Source organism: Macaca mulatta, chromosome 3 (genome assembly GCF_049350105.2).
Source record: "Macaca mulatta isolate MMU2019108-1 chromosome 3, T2T-MMU8v2.0, whole genome shotgun sequence".
Classification (NCBI taxonomy): domain Eukaryota; kingdom Metazoa; phylum Chordata; class Mammalia; order Primates; family Cercopithecidae; genus Macaca; species Macaca mulatta.
In genome coordinates, this window is record NC_133408.1 from 123,190,566 (window position 1) to 123,211,216 (window position 20,651).

At 39.5% G+C, this 20,651-nt stretch overlaps 1 protein-coding gene and 1 long non-coding RNA gene across 5 annotated transcripts in view; one reads left to right on the forward strand and one right to left on the reverse strand.

The window, feature by feature from the left end:
• The window catches only part of SLC25A13 (solute carrier family 25 member 13), a 199,630-nt gene that overhangs the window by 135,072 nt on the left and 43,907 nt on the right, over positions 1-20,651 (forward strand). For all 4 annotated transcript variants that reach the window (XM_015134304.3, XM_077997027.1, XM_015134303.3 and 1 more), the window contains 2 exons: positions 6,512-6,564; positions 7,907-7,987. In XM_015134304.3, the coding sequence (XP_014989790.1) occupies positions 6,512-6,564; positions 7,907-7,987 (134 nt within the window). The remainder of the gene's footprint in view (positions 1-6,511; positions 6,565-7,906; positions 7,988-20,651) is intronic.
• On the reverse strand, positions 411-2,453 carry LOC144339892 (uncharacterized). Its single transcript, XR_013415451.1, has 2 exons — positions 2,378-2,453; positions 411-491 (listed from the first exon to the last, which is right to left on the reverse strand). It is a non-coding gene; the product is annotated as an uncharacterized LOC144339892 (long non-coding RNA).

The window sequence follows — 20,651 nt, forward strand, 5'->3', positions numbered from 1 at the left end:
GAGAGACAGGGAAGCATGATGTGGATGCCTGTTACATGGCCACCATCCTTTTGTTGTGTAAAAGGTTCAGTCAGGGCAGGGTGCTGGCCCAGCGTGAGCTGAGGCCTAGAGAAAAGTTTAGAACAGTCTAGTCTGGAAGAAATGCCTTTCCAGGGCAGAGGAGAAAGTTGGAGCAACGTCTGTTAGAGGAAACTGGATACCACAGAGAATTAAGGAGTGTAGAGCCCTGAGTTGAGAGTACTGGCAGGCCTGAATTCAACTCTTGAGTACTACTACATAGTCACTCAGAAGTTAGTGACTTGAAACAAGCTGCTTAGCCTCTCTGGATTCCAGTTTCCATGAAGGAGGAGGAGGAAGAATAAGTGATAGTGATGATGAAGATCAACAACAACAACAACAACAAAAATCCATTTCTGTAGTCTTTATTGTCTGTACTTGGTACTGGTCTGAGGATTTTGTGAGTATTAACTCATTTCATCTTCACGACTACCCTGTGAAAATGGTATCATGATTATTCCCATTCTACAGATGTGGAAACTAAGATACAAAGAGATTAGGTAACTTGTCCACAATATCACTTGGCTTTGTCACCTGGTAGAAATTACATTGTGAAAAATTGCTTGTCAGCAGAGGTTGAGGATCATTTAAGCTTTTAACTAAAATATTTTATTTCAGCTTAATAACATGTTATTTTGCTGTTGTCTGTGCTATTACTTTACCTTGCCCAAAGTGTACAGGGCTCCTGGACACTCTCAGACCACATGTGCTCCCACTACTTGGGGACAGCTGTTCTAAGATAGGCATAATGTCTTGGGCACAGCATGATACTCCTTAATTAATGGTGGACTATGAACATGATTCAGGCCGAATTGCCTCTTGCAAACAAAAGAAAGCAAGGCTGTGTCTTGAAAAGATAGGTAGAAAAAGCATTATGTCTTTTGGAATACATACTATATGAGGTAATAGTGTCTGGTTCTTTGTATACTTATTCATATAATTACCAAAATAAACCAATAGATAATAATTAGCACCCTTGTTTTGCCAACGGGGAACCTAGAATTCAAAGAATAACTACCCAAGATCACTCAGTGTGAAAGAGGCACAGACCTAAGATTCTAGTCCAGGTCTGTCCACCTTGAAAGCCCATGCCCTAGGTTGTTCATTTTGCTGCCAGCCCCTTTGGAAATAGCCTAAAATTAGTTTAAATTAGGCCAGCAATATTAATGAGTTTCTTTCATAATCCCTTGCAACCCTGAAATTCCAGTTGTATTTCTAACAGGTTCTTAAGTGCTAGCCCTCTAGTTGATCACAGTGGTCCTAGGAACCTCTTTTGGGGATATCCTATGAAGCCTGAGTTGGAGACCCCTGATCTGGGCTTGGTCCCCACACCTCCAGCTCCTTGGTTTGTTCTAGGGACTGGATTCAGAGGGGATAGTGTGATTTATATCTCCAACCCATGAAATGTGAAGACAAAATACTACATTAATACTGTACCCTGTAAATCTTTTCTCGCATTAGCAGCCTTCTGGTAGAGTCGAGTTGCCAAGGAAGCATTGCCATATGTGCTGATGGAGCTGAACTAAAAGGAGAAGATTGGAAAACTAACCACACTAATAAATTTCATTTGAGGCAGTTGGAAAATGGACTGCTGTTTTGACAAGTTAGAAACAACACACACATCCATTCTCTGTTTCAAATGGTTAAAGTGAATTTCCAGGACCCAACAGAAGCATCTTATATTAGAAACCTGATTTTTCTGCTGAGTTACCCAGATGTCAGATATATATGCACTTTAGACTTAAATGTGGTTGTGGTGAAGTGCCTCATCTAGACTCTCTGCTTTAGGCTTTACTGGGCCTTGCTACCTCTTCTCCCTCTGAGGTCAAGGTACAAGGAGGGATCTTGGGATTCCCACCTCTTTAACTTTTCATTGTTTCACAGACCTTTTTACAAAGAGCAGGTACTCAAGACTAATGTTTTCAAGGCCCACATCTGTAGTGGGCCTCAGATTATAATCCAGTCACCTTCATTTTCCTGTTTAACCAGACAGGGTAGTCACTACAAGAATGGTTCTTATCAACAACTTCCCTGAGTGCCAGCATCTGGCCTAGGTCTTAGGAGTGGATTTGTACTTTGGTTTTATTCTAAGTTGAAGTTAATCATTTAATATAAGGAAACGTGGGGCCTCTAGTATATTACTTTAACCTCCTAGTTTCTCTAACTGCCTCAGGTCTCTGCTCTTGCAAACTATCCTTCACCTGCCTCTAGAACTTTTTACTTTTTGAACTTTACTTTTTACCCTAAAAGCCACCCCATGCATCTACAGAATTTGATGCATGCTCCTTAGTGGGCCTGGGAGCGAAGTTATGCAGTTTACCAGGTAAGAGCAGAGGCTGGAGCCGGACAGCCTGGGTGGAACCCCGTTCTTCCATCGAACAGCTGAGCCACCGTGGGCAGCTCCCTTAAAGTCGGCCTCAGTTTCTTCTTCAGTTGCTGTGGATAAAACAAAAGCCACTGTCTAAGTAAGGTGTTCTGTGGATTAAATGTGTTCATTCACATAAAATACAGAGTAGTATGTGGATGTAACAAGTGTTCCCCAATTATTGGCTGTCGTCATTATCACTACTATTAATAATATTGTTACTTATTATCTGGTCTTCTGTGATCCAAGCACAGCCTCCAGTGCCCTGACTGCTTGCCATAGCCTTAAGATGTTGGTGCCTTTGCACACCAACTGTTTCCTCTGCCTGGATCACCTTGCCTGCTATTCTGCTCATTGTCTCATCTCTCCAGCAAACCTCTGCTCACCCTTGAAGTCCCAGGGCAAATATCTCCTCTTCTTTGATGTTTTCTTCCCTCCTGCCGGTAGAAGAACTTGTTCTCTCCACTGGGTTCTCATAGTCCTGTGATGCCCCTGGGGTCTGGCATGCAGCATGTGCTGTTGTTAGGTGGTTTGTCCCCCATCTGGCAGGTGGAGACAACTAGCATTCCCTTTCCCTCTAAACTCTGAATTTCTTAAGGGGGAGGCACCAGTCTCACTGTGTTCATCCCAGTCCCTCTCAGTACCAGGCACACAGAGGATGCATTTGGTAAATGTTTGCTGAACAAATAGCTATTTGTTGCCTTCTTTGTAGTCTTACATACAGGGTTTTCCTTTTGTTTTTTGCTGTTCACAGGCATTACTAAATTTATGGCGAGAAGGATAAATCTCAGTAGTTTGAAAGGCTGACTGCAATGATTGTATCTAACACTGTAGTCATTTGGCTCTGTGGGCTGGTTTTTTATTAGTCATTTAAAAAGACTGTCACAGGATAGTTATGGAGACAAGAGATCATCATTTAAATCACAGTGCTTTCAACCCATCCACATTTTGGTCTACAATTTAATGATGAGAAAAATACTTCTAGCAAGTAAATATTTAACTAAACATTTTGGCACTTGACCTGAATACAGGGAGTAAGATGGAAATTTCAAATGTGAAGAGGTAGTTTAAACAGGCGTCTGCCCACATATTACTAGTAGAAATTAATGTTGTACTTTTATTAGGTAATAACCAAGCCTTCTCTTATTATAGATATATTAATGAAAGATCAGTGAGTGAGTGTCATGAGTATAGTTTAGGAGAGAATGCTTGCTTTGGATAAGAATGCTTGCTTTGCCCAAATGGTTGCATATTCCCATTTTTTCTCATATGCTGCCATAGCTCATTTAGATTCTAAAGAGCACAGCCCCACTCAAGCTAGCAAGAGCTAAGGGGGGCTTTTAATAAGCATTCGCACAAGAGAGAAAGAAGGTAGAAATCTCAGGGATCCAAGAGCAGGAGCTGCACTGGAGCCTGGCTTCAGTGGGACCTGAAGGTGATGGGGATGGGCGCTCCCACCTGTGTGCCTTTCATGGGCTATGCGCATTCTCTTTTTAGAGTCTCCATTCCTTTTGCTTCACATTCTCATCTGTCCACCAACGCATTTCCTCTGCTTATTCATGGTTTCTGCTTCCTTGTGACATTAGCGCACAGATGGCTTCCAATTGGCTGCTTTCCTTGCTCCACCCATGACATCTTTTCATCTTGCTGCTTCTGCGCTAACTTGTCCCCTCGTCTCTAAGGACTGTCAGTCATACTCCTGGGGAAGGCATCCTGATTGGCCAGCTCCATTTTTGGTAGCAGGCTTAAGTTGCTGAACTCTTGATTTGCTTATCTTTTAGGTGTTTTACATTGTCCAGTCAGCTGTGGCTCTGGGGATGAAGCAGGCTTAGATATTATGGTTGCCTAGTGAAGGATTACTAACTCAGGCCAGGTGAGATGGCTCGCACCTGTAATCCCAGCACTTTGGAAAGCCTAGGCGGGAGGATTGCTTGAGGCTAGGAATCTGAGACCAGTCTGGGCAACATAGTGAGACCTTGTCTCTTTGTTAAAAATAAAAAATAAGAAAAAACAAAAAGAAGTGTTGCAAACTTAAATGCTTATAGGATCTAGGCAGGTTATATAAGTGAACAAATGCAGCTGGGTGTGAGATGCAGATGCGCATTTGCATATTGACACATAGAGTTAAGTGGTGTATAAAGGTATAGATTTTTTTGAGTAAGATGGCTAAGGCTTGTATCCCAGTCTCACCACTTACCAGCTAGGTAACTTGGAACAAATTACTTTAACTCTCTATGCCTTGGTTTCCTCTCTATAGAGTGATTATGAGGATTAAATGAGTTAATAAAGTTTTTAAAATGGTACCTGGCATGTAATAAACATGATGCACTTTTAAAGAAAATTTTCATTAGCCTCACCATCCTTATCCTTGTTTAATTCCACAATGAAGGACTTTCTCCCATTTTTCCAAAAACATCAAGCTGCATTCATCTATTTAGTTTTCCCCCTTTATAAGGATATGAGCAAATAAAAAATTTTATCAATTGTGAGGGTATCAATAGAGCAATAAAAATAGAAACTGGAGGCCAGGCATGGTGGCTCACGCCTGTAATCCCAGCACTTTGGGAGGCCAAGGCAGGCAAATCATGAGGTCAGGAGATCAAGACCATCCTGGCTAACATGGTGAAACCCCATCTCTACTAAAACAAAAAATTAGCTGGACGTGGTAGCGGGTGCCTGTAGTCCCAGCCACTCTGGAGGCTGAGGCAGGAGAATGGCATGAACCCGGGTGGCAGAGCTGTCAGTGAGCTGAGATCAAGCCACTGCACTCTAGCCTGGGTGACAGAGTGAGACTCCATCTCAAAAAAAAGAAAGAAAGAAACGGGCATTTGTCTTCATTGAGGTACGGGCCTCAGAGCAGGGTGGGCACCACCTTGCATGGTTTCTGTCTGAAGGATGGAGCTTCACTCAATAGAGCAGATGGCAGGGATGTCAGAAAGAGGCCCAGGGTCAGTCAGTTCAGTCAGAACTGGACCTGTGAACTGACGGCTAGGTCAGTCCGTTCATTGATTATTTTATTTTATTTTATTTTATTTTATTTTATCTATTTATGTATTTATTTATTTATTTTTTGAGACAAAGTGTTGCTCCATTGCCCAGTCTGGAGTGCAATGGTGCAATCTGTGCTCACTGCAACCTCCGCCTCCTGGGTTCAAGCAATTCTCCTGTCTTGGCCTCCTGAGTAGCTGGGACTACACACCCGGCTAATTTTTGTGTTTTTAGTAGAGACAGGGTTTCACCTTGTTGGTCAGGCTGGTCTCAAACTCCTGACCTCAGGTGATCTGCCTTCCTCAGCCTCCCAAAGTGTTAGGATTACAGGCGTGATTACTGGCCTCATTGATCTTTCTTACAAGGATGTCAGATTATGTTTGAAACTTTTCGTTACTCAATAAAATATACCTGTAGGTTGGATACATATGGCATTCAAGCTAGTGACCTCTCAGGCTTGCTCCTTTAGGAAGAGAGTGTGGGCAAGGCTGGTCCCTCAGAAGAGGCTGCAAGTGGACCTTCTTACATAGATAAATTAGAAAATTATACTTCCAATGAAGAATAGCACCATGAACCTCTCGCAAAGTATGACAAAGGGTACAACGTACTCATACCATCAGGGTTAGCTTGGTGCGTGTTTCCAAGAAAAAACAATTGTGATTTAAGTGTTTTTTCTTTAAGAAGAACAAATGAAAACGAGATTTTTAATTCAGATATGTAGCTCCACTAAATGCACTCAGTGTTCTCACTGCCTTCCCCAAAAGTGGTTCTTGATTTAGAAAATCAAGTGGTCCACTGATTTAGAAGGCAGAAGGGAAGGAGCAGACTTTGGGGGAATGAGATTTCCTATGTCACTAATACTGTTGATTTACCCAATGTGCAAACGATCCAGAATGTGAGATGGAATGTACTTGGGCCTGATGCGGCTGTTAGAAGTTAGTACTTAAACATTCCATTTCAAATATTCTCATTAAGGGTAATAGCAGAAAATTGCAGCAGAGATTAAGCAGTTTTTAAGTGGTAATCCCCTCTGTAGAACTGTTGATTTGTTTAGTTAATGCTAATTTATTTAATATACTTCTACTTTTTGTTGATTTTTAGGTCTGTTGCCACAGTTATTGGGAGTTGCCCCAGAGAAGGCCATAAAACTTACAGTAAGTCTTTTGAGTTGGTGCTTCTTAGTAAGGGCTTTTGTACATACTCAAGAATCTAGCAGGTATTCTTATAGGAAACAGCAGGTTTGTTTGCTCAGAGGTGCTAGCTAATTTGAAAGCAGGGGAACTCACCACACACGTTTTTTCATTATTCCCCATTTAGCAGTGGACATCCAAAAATGTGATAATAAACTTGAGTACTTTTAGTGGTTGCTGCCATCATTGTTGTCATCATAGCAGTAGCAGCTAAATTCCCTTCAGTATCTACTGTATTAGGCACATTATATGTATTACCTTTTACTGGTCTAATCTCAACAGAGCGTGATCCACAGTTTACAGATAAGGAAACTAAGGCCTATAGGGCTTAAAGAGCCTACCTGTGTTCCCACAAATCATGAGTGGGAGAACTAGAATTTAAAATCAGACTTGTCTGACTCCAGAGCATGTCAGCACCTGCTGTTTTATAGGATTCGTGGTTAGGGTGTGTTCTATAAAGCCAAATGTGCAGGGATCTGGGTTCTAGTTGAAGTCGATCGTTCATCAGATTATTTGCCCAGTGCCTGGCTCACATTTGACAGATGGTTGATATTCAGTTTAAGTGTTTGTGGAATATACAAACATTTGCATCACTAAGGCCATAAAGCCCCAGAAAGTGAAACTCTAGCTTTAGATTGAACTGTGTAGCTTTGGAGCCTGAAATTCTTCTTTTACCATTTTATTATGTGACCTTGAGATAGCTAATCTTCTCTGGCCTATGTCTGCCAAAAAGATATGACTGTTTCTTAAAATTTCTTGTAGTACATACCATTTTGAGAATATTATATTAATTAATTAATGTAATTTATGTTCTTTGAGAATCCTTGAGGAATTTTTAGATATTGAATTTCTTCTAAGCTGAAAAAGTCTGCTCAGCCAAATTTATCTCCATGATGAGTAGTGTTTTAGATTAATTCTTGTTAGAAGACTTGAAAGTGATTTTTAATCAAGCCTTATAAAACAGTGTTAAGTTGTAAGATGTATGTTTTTATTTGTCACTATTATCAGTGACAAAATCAGCCTTCTTAAGCTATTCTAATTGCAGAGCGTATTTTTGGCTTTCATTTATCTTTTAACTTTTCTCCTGAAACATCAGTGATGCATATATATTTTTCATTTTTTAAAACTGTATTATGCTATTAAGAGTACTTCTCAAACTATTTTAAGATCTGTTAATTTGTGCAATTTATGATTACTCCAATAGACTGATAGAAAAAAATAGCCTATATTGACAGATGCATATTTATAAGTGTTTAATGACTTTCTTTATATTTTTCATCAGCTTCTATAAATATTTTTCTTCAAGGTGAACGATTTTGTGAGGGATAAATTTATGCACAAAGATGGTTCGGTCCCACTTGCAGCAGAAATTCTTGCTGGAGGCTGCGTAAGTACCTTTTGAAGATCTCTACATTGAAAAGATTTGTTTCACATATATATCACTGCCATGGTCAACAGGTGTGGACTAAGGCTTCTGTTTAACCACAGATCCTGCACAAGGGCAGAGTCTACTAGGGCACCTCGGCTTTTCCTAGACAGGCGAACCACTCCAGAGGTGGAAGGGTAAATGTTTCTGATCTTACTGCCTGTTAAGTCATGCCTGTTAAATTCGTCATTGCTTATGGTTTGTTCTGCAATAGAAGTCATTTGTGACAGAAGTGTTTGCCCTTTGAAAAATCTTTGCTAACCTTTTCTAAAGTTAATGTTTAGTACATTCTTTCCTCATGGCACCCTCTGCTGGGTCAGGCACTAAAACTTGTAGTTTGAAGTCAGCAACCATAGCTCTTTGCTTGGCTTTGCCTTGCAAGTGGCAGCATCTGTTCAGGCTTCCACTGCTTTTGGGAGAACAATGCTGGGAAATAACTGGCTGAGTGTGCTCTGCATTGTCAAAAACGCTTGGAATGATTGTTTCCTTATATGGATGAACAACCTGCATCTTGTTCTGAAGCTCAGCAAAACATTGTGTCTCGTTTTATCTCATGTACTGGTTTGTTCATGTGAATGTAAATACTTTAAGTAAATTAAACTCTTATACAAAGACTAGTGTTATTTAAAGATAAGGTTGGTTAAATAACAGGCTTTGATCACTCAGGCAATACAAAATTGGTATTTTTTTTATCTGAACCTATTTCTTATAAAAAAGATGAAGTCACTTTTTAAAATTGGCTTACTCTGGGCAGGAAGTAGTATTCCTGAAGTAATTTTTTTCTTGAAGATCCTTGAGTTTAGACGTTGGACAATGTTTGTGTGGAAAGGGCTTATTGTCCTATCTAACATTGAATGATGGTTTCTTAAATGTAGCAGGAGCTAAGAAGTCCTAGCTCCTGGTATTCTTTAGAGATGGATGGAATTTGGCTACTGCCTGCCTCTCTGTTTGATCAGTGACCTGTCGGAGATGGCCAGGCAGGATCCCCTTGTTCTGTAACTTTAGGAGCATTCAGGATGGAAAAAAGGAGCCTTTAATGTCCTAAATAAAAAGGGCACACAATAATAATCAAAGAGAATTTTAGAAGTTGCTCTTCCCCATAAGTACTCTCCATTTAAAACAACTCTGTAGTTTCCATTTGAGTAAGTAGGTTTTCTAATTTTTGGATAGGTATATCCATAGGCTGTGCCTAGCCTAGTCCTTCAGGTTGTTACAGGGTCCAGGATATAGCAGGGTTTTTTGGTAGGTCAGGTGGGGTTGTTGTTTTTTTTAAGTTACATTTTAAACTTTCTGAAAAGATATGATCATAGATTTCTATAAGAATTAAAATGTAAAATTAATTATGTGATACTACTCAAGATGTTGGCAATCATCATGGCATGGTGCCCAGAGATTTATTTTCTTTTTAATGAAAGCATTTTGCCTGCACATGCCTCTGGGTGCCAAGGAGATTGGTTGTGGCACGTATTTTCTAGGTGCCATCTGTAGGTGGTCTTGTTTTTGCATATGCAGTCGCCCATTTCAAACACAAAGCACATTGGCATCAGAAGTGGTGCCTAGTTATGTAAAGAGATGTAGCCCTTTTCAAACCTGATCTAAACACAGGCTTAAAATTGGAGCCACTTAGGCTTTACAGCTACTTAAAATATCTGTGAAATGAGATTTGCCATCCTTCATCTCAGAGGTAGACAGTGGTCCCTAGCTTTTCAAGTCTTCTCCCTTGCCTTTTTTCCCCCAGTCATTACTTTAAGAAGTAAGAGTTTATTTTCAGGTAAGCAATCCTGTAGGTAGCAGACAACCAAGGTCCCTTTAGATCTCTGAGTAGATGAATGGATGGTTCCATTTTCTGTGTGTTTGTGTGTGCACACACATCCTTTTTTTTTTTTCTTTTTTTTTTTAAAGACAGTTTTGCTCTGTCACCAGGCCGGAGTGCAGTGACGCGATCGCAACCTCCATCTCCCAGGTTCAAGCGATTCTCCTGCCTCAGCCTCCTGAGTAGCTGGGACTACAGGCACGCACCACCATGCCCAGCTAACTTCTCTGCATTTTTAGTAGAGACTGGGTTTCACCATGTTGGCCAGGATGGTCTCAATCTCCTGACCTCCTGATCTGCCCACCTTGGCCTCCCAAAGAGCTGGGATTACAGGCGTGGGCCACCCCGCCCAGCCATGCATTTTTTAAGTAGCAGCAGCATCTTTCTTTGCAGGCTTTAGCAAAGTTTTCTGTATAATTGGAGGCAGTCACACACCTTAGAGGGTTGTTGTGAGTTCCACAGCCTCATCTGTCCTATTGGGAATACAAAGGGTTTTGTAAGGTTGTGCCACATGAGCGGTTCCTCATCTTAGTTCATCCAAGCATTGCTAGGTGTTGACTTTTAAGTCTCTGGGGACCTCACCTTGCTTCATTATTACTGAGAATTAGTACACATGGCTGACTTTTGCACTTGTAACCAAAGCTGCTCATTTCTTTGAACAAGGCTTCTTCTGTTTTATGATCTGTTTCTGCAAAAACGAGGAAAGTATGTAGGGAGGTCTTTGTCTCATAACTTCATAGTGATTAGCTAAACAACCTGTTTTATTGTATTTTTTTTTTTGAAAAATGAAAGTGTTACTAAATTTGGAGGGAAAAAAATCATTGTCACTAGAAAGGAATAAAGTTTATCCCATTTCTTATTTATTATTTTTGGTATAATAAAGCCTGTAACTGAAGAGATTAAAAAATAATCTTCTGTTTCATTGACATAGGAAAAAGGGCAAGTCTGTTATTTATTTTTAAACTCATTTTTTGCATTTGAGATTAGTTTTAGTTTAGAGCACCGTTAAAAAATTGACTCCAGTTTTCTGAGCATTTTTATAGATTCACACTTTAACAGTAGTGATACATTCAGCATGTTTTAAGACAAAACTCAGTGCTGAGACTGGGGTTTACAAACTCTAAATCTGAAATAATTCTTTGTGGTTTGTGTTTTCTCCGTAAGTTTGGTTTCTGCATTCTAAATTAGGGTTGTAGTTGTGGGAGTTGTAATGGAGACCTGGACCTTCAGTCTTCCCTGCATGAGGTATATATATATGTGTGTGTGTGTGTATATGTGTGTGTGTGTGTGTGTGTGTGTGTGTGTGTATGCCTTCTGGGTTTTTTTCCATCTTTTCCCTTCTTGGATCAAATACTTGGCGCCTTTAGAGGGCTGTGATTGAGAATCTGTGTTAGTGACCATGGAAACTTTCAGTCAGTGTGTCAGAAGACAGAGGTTCTGTTACCACTAGCCACTTCCAGTTAGGTTCCCAATGATTCTGAAGACTGACATATTACATCTGAATATGTTGTCTTTATTGCTTTTTTGCTGTTACTTTAAGAAAAAATGAAAAATAACGTATGTAATGCAGTATGATCTGTAGGCTGCAGTGCTTCATTCGACAAAGTAAGTGTATGACTTTTATATATCTAGCGTAACATGCATCTAGGTTGAAATCTTGAGGAGCCTGGGATCTTTAGCTTTTGATCTTTTGATCTTTAAAAAAAGTCACCAAGTAAGGAATACAAGTGATGCGATGACTAGTTTCAAGGAAGAAGTATAAATATGATGATTAATTTATTTGGCATGAAAATAAATCTAATATTACTAAGAAAGTCATAAAAATATGAACATCTGTCTTATAAAGCCATGTTTAGTAAAAACTGTTCATATACCAATACAAAGTAGTAGTATTGTGTAGTAATTTTTGGAAAGACAAATTAACATGTTTTAAACTATGGTCCTTTGATAGTGGTCCCAGGGTATTTTTTCACTGTGATGCACACATTTGTGTGCATGAGTGTGCATGTTGTAAATATAATTGGTGTTTATCGAAGTTTGTATTATTTTGAGTGCATTTTTAGTTGGAAAAACAATTTATATGTTTGTGTCACTGGTTCTAAAAGGGACTGGTGAGAATAACACTGTTGGGAAAACATGGAATGAAGAGTAATCTTAATTACTCTCCCCTATAAATAAGTAGTACCCTAATGCTGTTGGCTGCCTGATTCCCACCGTTATGGTGATTCCCAGATGCATGATGGTTTATGCCAGTTTGTCCAGCCACATATCAAATACTGTTTTTAAGGCAAGTTTTTATTACTCATCTCATACATTACATTCAGTTGCAATTGTTTTATTTTGAAAGATTTTGAAAAACACAAAGATACAGACACAGGTGTGCCTACCACTTAGATTGGTGGCAAACTTGACAGCAGTTGGAGGCCCTTAATGTACCTGTCCAAATTGCTTTTCCTTCCCTTATCTCCCAAGAGAAAACTCTGTCCTGACACTGGTGTTTTTCATTCTAAGCATGTCTTTCTACTTTTTATTACTTGTGAGTATCCTAAGCAGTATAAATGTTTGTTTTTGAATGCTTCATCCTAACACAATGCTCTAGGAACAACTCATATGATTCCCAGATTGATGCCTTTGCATTTTTTCCCATTAGTGCAACTCATGTGCTTTGCTTATCAGAAAATAATAGTAAATGGGAGTATTACGTTCTAGTGTTGGAATGTGGCATATACTGCGTATGTCTGTTACAGATGTGTGGGTTTCTAGATAGACTTATGGTTGGAACAGTGTATTCATTTAACCAAGCTTTTGGTTACTTGGGGTTTCTCCCTAGACAACAGTCGTTGCTTCAGTCTTATGCTTTAAACTTATACATGATACTTAGTTTAAAAATGTTAACCCTCCCCACTGCCAGCAAACACTCCCTATCTACCTATCAGCCTGCCTTCCCATCACCCCCTTTCTTCTCCTGTTGCCATAGTTCTCACCACCTTCAAACATTCTGTATAACTTACTTATTTTTCATGATTTTTGTTTATTTTCTGTCCCCTTCACGGTAGAGTACAAGTTCTGCAAGGACATGGATCTTCTTATTCATTGATGTATTCCAGGGACTGCAGGCATTGCATGGTAACCTGTAGACTCTTTATAAATATTGGTTAAATGAAAGAATTTTAAAGCTAAAATCACTCAAAAGTGATCTTGTCAATCTTCACAGCCAATCAATGACAAATCTGGTAATGGGCTAATTTATATCTTTTCTTTAATGTTTGCCAAACCCCTTCCTGTCATTAACAATAAAACTTATCACCTTTCTCTCCAAGCCGTACTTAACGATGATTCCCAAATCACCAAGAATAGAAAGCATATAGATGGAGACCATTTTACAAAGTGAAAGTATTCCTTTTAAAACCTTGCCATTCTAATTTCTGAGAATTGCCAACAGGGATGCTTCTTCATTTTTTGTTTTTTGTTTTTTGTTTTTTCTTTTTTTTTTGGTAAAGTTAATCCTTTTGAAAATCATAGCCATTTGTAGTAAGAATAATCACATCTAACAAGAGGCAGTCCAGTTTACTGGAAAGAACATGGGCTTTTAGTCAGTTTGGGGTCTCAAGGCCTTCACCTGCCAGATGTGAATCAAGGATTACACAACTTACTTGACTTCTCTGAGTTGCAGTTTTCTTGTCTATAAAATTTAGATAGCAACTTTCTCTTTCAGTTGTCTATTGCTGTATAACAAACCCCTCCAAAACTTAGTGGTTTAAAACAATAATCTGTTCTAATGGCGATCATTAAAAAGTCAGGAAACAGCAGGTGCTGGAGAGGATGTGGAGAAATAGGAACTCTTTTATACTGCTGGTGGGACTGTAAACTAGTTCAACCATTGTGGAAGACAGTGTGGTGATTCCTCAAGGATCTAGGACTAGAAACACCATTTGACCCAGCCATCCCATTACTGGGTATATACCCAAAGGATTATAAATCATGCTGCTATAAAAACACATGCACACGTATGTTTACTGCGGCACTATTCACAATAGCAAAGACTTGGAATCAACCCAAATGTCCATCAGTGATAGACTGGATTAAGAAAATGTGGCACATATACACCATGGAATACTATGCAGCCATAAAAAAGGATGATTTCATGTCCTTTGTAGGGACATGGATGAAGCCGGAAACCATCATTCTGAGCAAACTGTCGCGAGGACAAAAAAACAAACACTGCATGTTCTCACTCATAGGTGGGAATTGAACAACGAGAACACTTGGACACAGGAAGGGGAACCTCACACAGGAAGGGGAACCTGTTGTGAGGTGGGGAGAGGGTGGAGGGATAGCATTAGGAGATATACCTAATGTAAATGACGAGTTAATTAGTACAGCACACCAACATGGCACATGTGTACATATGTAACAAACCTGCACATTGTGTACATGTACCCTAGAACTTAAAGTATTTAAAAAAACAAAAAAAATCTGTTCTTTTTCATGAATGCTGCCTCCTTCCCGTGGTTTCTGTCTCTTTCCCATGATTTCAGCTGGAGTAGTGAGGTAGCTAGAAGGTCCAGAATGTCCTCACACAAATGGCAGCCAGCTTGGAGCTCAGCTGGAGCCAGGGCTGGGTGGGGACAGGTTCTCCACATGGCATAGCTGTGTGAGCTTCCTCATACTATAGTGTCAGACTTAAGAAAGTGAGTTCTGAGAGCAGAATAAGAAACTGAGAAAAATCTCAGGCCCAGTTTTTGAGATTATGCAACATTAATTTAGCCACAGTGTATTTGTGAAAACAGGTTATAGGTCAGCCAGATTCAGTCAGTGCCAGGGAAAATAGTCTGCCTCTGAATGGGAGACGTGACAATGATGTTGCAGCCATCTTTAATGCCCCACACTTACCTTGCCTGATTGTGAGAAAAATTAAATGAGATAATATGTATGAAAGAATTAAATCATGACTTCAGTGCTAGTCTTCCTGCTCTTCTAGTGTCTACTTTTTTTTTTTTTTTTTTTGAGATGGAGTCTCGCTTTGTCACCCAGGCTGGAGTGCAGTGGCGCGATCTCAGCTCACTGCAACCTCTGCCTCTTGGATTCAAGCGATTCTCCTGCCTCAGCCTCCCGAGTAGTTGGGATTACAGGCATGTGCCACCATGCCCGGCTAATTTTTTTGTATGTTTAGTAAAGATGAGGTTTCACCATATTGGCCAGGCTGGTCTCGAACTCCTGAACTTATGATCTACCCACCTCGACCTCCCAAAGTGCTGGGATTACAGGCGTGAGCCACCGTGCCTGGCCTCTAGTGTCTACTTTTTAACTTCTAGTGTGTGTGTGTGTGTGTGTGTGTGTGTGTGTGTGTGTGTGTGTATACACAGAGAGAGAGAGAGAATTTTATGAAAATGAATGTTTTAGTTTGGCTTTTTGGGTGGAACGGAATGGAATAGGTGTATTGGAGTTTGGATATGGCTCTTGAGGACCTCAGCTACCTCAGGTGCTCCTGAAATCTCTGGTCTTCTTTGTGAACCTGCTTATTTGTCATTTCTCTACTGGTTGATTTCCTCTGCTGGGTAGCATAGCATCCTTTTTCTAAAAATGACTTTAATTTCATCCTGTGTCCACAGTGCATGCCAATCCGAGTTCCAAGGCTTTCCTCCTAACAGGAATGATTTCAGTGTTTCTCCATCACTGAGGAGGAGAGGTGTTCTGATTATCTATTGCTGCATAACAAATAATCTGCAAATTTAGTGACTTCAAATAAATACTTATTATTATTCTCTCTTGTGGTTCTGTGGATTGACTGGGCTCAGCCTGGGAGGGTTGTACTTGGGATTCTTATGTGGTTATGGGCTAGTGGAAGCTGGGGCCAGACTCATCTGAAGGGTCTACCGGGACAGATATCCAAGGTGGCTCACTCTCGTCACTGCTGGGGCTGTGGTCCAGAGCACCTGCTTGACTTCTCTGTGTAGCTTGGTCTTTTCAAACATTGACAGTTTGATTCGGAGAGGGAGCCTCCCAAGAGCAGGCATCTTAAGAGTCCTGGTCAGAGACAAGACTTCTTATGACCTGACCTTGAAGGTCACTGCCAGTGCATTCTGTTGGTCAGACAAGCCAGTTAGGCTGGCCCAGATTCAACAGGAGAGAAATTAGACTCTATATCTTAATAGGAATAATAGCAAAGGATGTTTCAGCTACCACTGGAGGATTCAGTAACCCGTGTTGTGAGCTGGGAACATCTTCATTGCCCTTCATCTTGTGAAGGTTTCATAGCCCATCTCATGCCTTCTCTGAGGGTCTGTTGCTGATCCTAGAACCCATTCATTCTCTAGATTGCTTCTGGTAGCAGGGGGCAGAAACTCACCAAAGTGGAGATAAGTGAAGGTTAAGGGTATCCATTAAATGAAATTGAAGGCTCTCGAGAATTGAGGCAGCATTAGGAACTGGCTACTCTCTCCATTTTCTCTACTTGGCCTTCTTTGTCTCTCGCAGTGACTTTGCATCACTCTGCACATCTTTTGACTATTCTAATCCATCACTTCTCTTCCTGAAGAACTGATGTTGACTTTCTCAAGAATTCCCTTCATGTTCTTGCCAGCCACTTAGTCTCTCTCACAGTAGGAGACAGCCTCTTTTCATCCCTTGCCCCAGCTCCCAGCTAATTAGCTCAAGTTGTTCAGTTTTGTTTTGCTTTTCATGTAATTATTGAGAGAGGAAATCTGGTTGGCAAACCTGATCTTTGTGTGCTAGGCCATACATATGGCAGCCTCGAGTCATGGCCCCACCCGGATATTAATGACTTTGCTTAACATTTCCATTTGTTTCAGCTATCTATAAGTGTCTTCAAACCCTTCTTGTACTGTTTTGTTTTTAGCTCTGAATTCTGTAAGTTTTCCCTGAGTAGTATTGTGTATACTTTGGTCATAAAATATACTCAAAGTCACTATTCCTTGTGATTGAACTTGAAATCCCTTATGATTTCATACTCAATCGTATCAAACCAGGAAGAAAATTTCCTCATATAATGAATACGTATACTCTGACAATCAGAGCTGGTGAGACAGATTGTCTGAAGTGAATTTAAGTCTTACTTTGCGATTTTTTTCTTCCCAGGATTTCGTGTGGATATGTAGCATCATAGTGTAGTTTTCCTAAAATAGAATTTTTATTTCACTATGCAAGCCTCTGCACATATCTTACTTATAAATATAAGATGATGTGAGGCTTAATCATTAGGTTGAATTGTTATGAAGTCACTCTCGAGTGACATGTGAATTAATTAAGATATATTATGCATTATAGTGATGCTATAACAATAATGTTAATTTTTTAATGCTATATCTTTATAACCTTTTGTAGTTCAGTGAAAATCTAGTGATTACATTGTTTTCAAATGTTATTATTGTTATTATTTGGAATATTCCCTGGGAGAACTTTTTGCATACTCCCCCAAAATGTAAGACCATATTAAAGATTTTCTTGATTTGTACTTATGCTTTATCTCTGCCTTCCATCTCTTCTTGACTTGAAGGATTGGAGACTGTATCTGGTATTATATGACCTGCTGTCTTTGTCAACCGTGGTCACTGCTTTGCCACTTGAGGAGATCTTCCTTCATAACTTTTTGCTGACAACTAATTGCATCTCACAGACCTTGAGTAAATGGCTGAACTGTGACATCTATAAATATGGATGACAGGGCCTATGTCACACTGTTACAGCTGTGTGCCTAGCATTGTGTCTGACATATGGAAGAAACCAAAAAAATCTCTGTTGAATGAATAAATGCTTGACTACAAGGTGTTGGTTATAGAATTGGGAAGAAAGGGTAGTGGCTCTGTATACCATGTTACTATTAATTTAGAGACTGATGACCAGCAAAGAGGAATTAACTCCAAAAATTGGTGGGAGAGTAGGGGTGCAGAAATTGAGGGAATAGCTGTAACATGGCTAGGTGTCTACATATCCAGGATATTTCACAAGAAAGTATTCCATGATCGCCCAGTAATAGAACCAACCTTTATAAGGCTCCTATTTACTTTATTTGACTTCATTTCTAAGAATGACAAATAAATAATCCCTAAATATATTCAGAATCTTAAGAACAGGATGAAGATAAACAACTTGGAGCATTTGGTATAGCTTATTTATTATGGCTTGTATTTTAAGTAGAAAAGACTTTATTGAATGACTAACATGAAATTATGTCAGAGTCATGAAGGAATCATAGAAAAGAGGAGGTTTAAAAAAGGAGGAGCCAATTGATAGCCAAAAAAATAAAAATTCTAACTTCATGGCACTATCTAAATTTGCAGATTTCTGAAAAGCCAAGAGGCAGCTCCATCGGTTTGCTCAAAAAGTCCTCCAGGCAATGGGACTAAGACATTGGTCTTGAATAGAGTTCTGCTGCTTGCCTACTCCAATGAGAGGCTCTTTCTCCAGATGATTCTACTTGGACCGAGGGCAAAAATAAAAGAAATATCTGATGGTACTAAGGGCTCATGGGTGCTATAGATTGAATGTTTATTTCCCCCACAATTGCTAGGTCTGAACCTAACTCCCAGTGTGATGGTATTAGAAGAGTGGGATCTTTGGGGGTGATTAGGTCATGAGGGTGGAACCTACAGGTTGAGATTAATGCCCTTATAAAAGGGATCCCAGAGAGATCACCACTCCTTCCTCCATGTGAGGACACAGTGAGAAGACAACATCTGTGAGCCAGGAAGTAGTGCTCACTAAATCCCAACCATGCCGGACTGTGATCTCAGATTTCGAGCCTCCAGAACTCTGATAAAGGAATTTTTGTTGTTTATAAGCCACGTAGTCTATGAATCTTCATTATAGACACCCAAACAGACTAAGACAGTTAAGCATAGCCTCCCTGACTAAGGGCTGCCTTTAGTGGCTCAGAAATGTCATCTTATTAGGGAAAAGTCCAACTCTCGTGCTAGACACTGGGCCAGCCAGATATTTCCTTTCTATTTTTCTCCCTTTCTCCTCTCTGGGAAAGTCTCAGAGTCGTTTGACTCAACATAGTTCAAACATTGGGCCATCTTTCTGGATTTCTAGTAAATAGGGAGGAGTTTGTTGTGATAGGAAAATCTTAAGAAAGACTAGGTCATAGCTTTCGTACAGTGAAGGTACTTTAGACATCGAAGGTCTGTAAATCATTAAACTTTTCTGGTAGTAGTAGTCAAAATACACATGTATAACAGGCAGACCCCAAATGTTAACATATTTGACAGGCCTGTAACTTAATTGCTTTTTAATGTCAGTCAAATGGATTCCACTTCGGTTTCTTGGCCAGGCTTCTATGGGCCCATTAAAACCCCATGAAGCTGAAAACATGAAACTTAATATTTGTAAAACATGTAAACACAATAGCCTTTTTCTGCCTCACCATGTGGTTAAGAAATTAGGACTAGGATATTTCAGTTTGGTATTTTTCTCAGAATCAATTATGGAGTAAGAATTTATTATCGTTCCAATATTGTTAATAATCTAGTAACACATTTTTCACTTAAGAGTTTTATTTTCATACCAAATCAATAGAAAAAAATTATATATTGCTTTATGTTTAGAGATGTGCATTTAGACAGATAGTCTAACTTAGTGTATTCATTTGGTAGGGCTGCCGTAACAAAATGCCTCATACCACAGATTGGGAGGTTTAAACAACAGGTAACTGGAAGTACTAGGTTAAGGTGTTGGCAGTTTTGGTTTCTTCTGAGGCCTGTCTTCTTTTCTTGCAGATGGCCGCCTTCTCACTGTGTCCTCACATGGTCACCCCTCAGTCCGTGTGTTGTCTGTGTCTTAATCTCTAATTATAAGGACACCAGTCATATTGGATTAGGGCCCATCCATCTGACTTCATTTCTTCTTAATTACCTCTTAAAAGGCCCTAAGTCCAAATCCAGTCACATTTTGAGGTCCTGAAGGTTAGGACTTCAGTATACAAATTTTGGAGAGATGCAATTCAGCCCCTAATACTAGGGTTTAAGAAAAGGTCTTTCTTTCAGTTTGTGAGGACTCAAGTTTCTGATTGCAGGAGGGTGATGATATATCTTGTGAAGGCAGTGGGCCCAACACACTTCCCTTCAGAGCTGGACGGGGTGAGTGGCCTCCCGACCTCATGCCACCTCATCTTTGCCATCTTCTCTGTGAGGTTGCTGAATGCCATCTTCAGCATTTGTGAACAGTTGTGAACAGCACTTGACTGCAATTGGGCAGTGTGTTTTAATTTACTCCATCCACTGCTATTTGCTGAATATCTCTTTTTTACCTGTGAGCTCTACATACAATAATAATAGTTACACTACAAATTATTTTCATGTCTCTATTTAACATTGAGTTAGTAAGAAAGTAAATGGAAAATATGTCGAATCTTAGATTCCTTTACAAGTCTTTATTTTCTAATTTATTCAAATATCAAGCACTGTCATCACTTGTGTGTTCATCTTAATGAAACATAAATTATTAGACATTTATTACTATATATCTTGTTTGTAGTTACAATTTTGTTTGTGTCCAGATAATCAAAATAATATATTTGGGTTTTAGTCAAAGTCTATTCTATAACTTTATATTAATCTATTTTTGACACATGTAAGCACACATTTTAGAATGTCAGTGTGCAATTAGATATTCTTAGCACATGTCATTTGTGAAAAGCACTTTAAATCTAAGTACATTCAATTGAGCATAATTAAAATATCAAGATACATATTCTTCATATACATTTTGCCACTTAATTTTTTAAGTAGCTATAAGTATCTACCATGTGAATTCAAATTAAAGGAGGGTGATTAAATTACAGTTATATTTAAT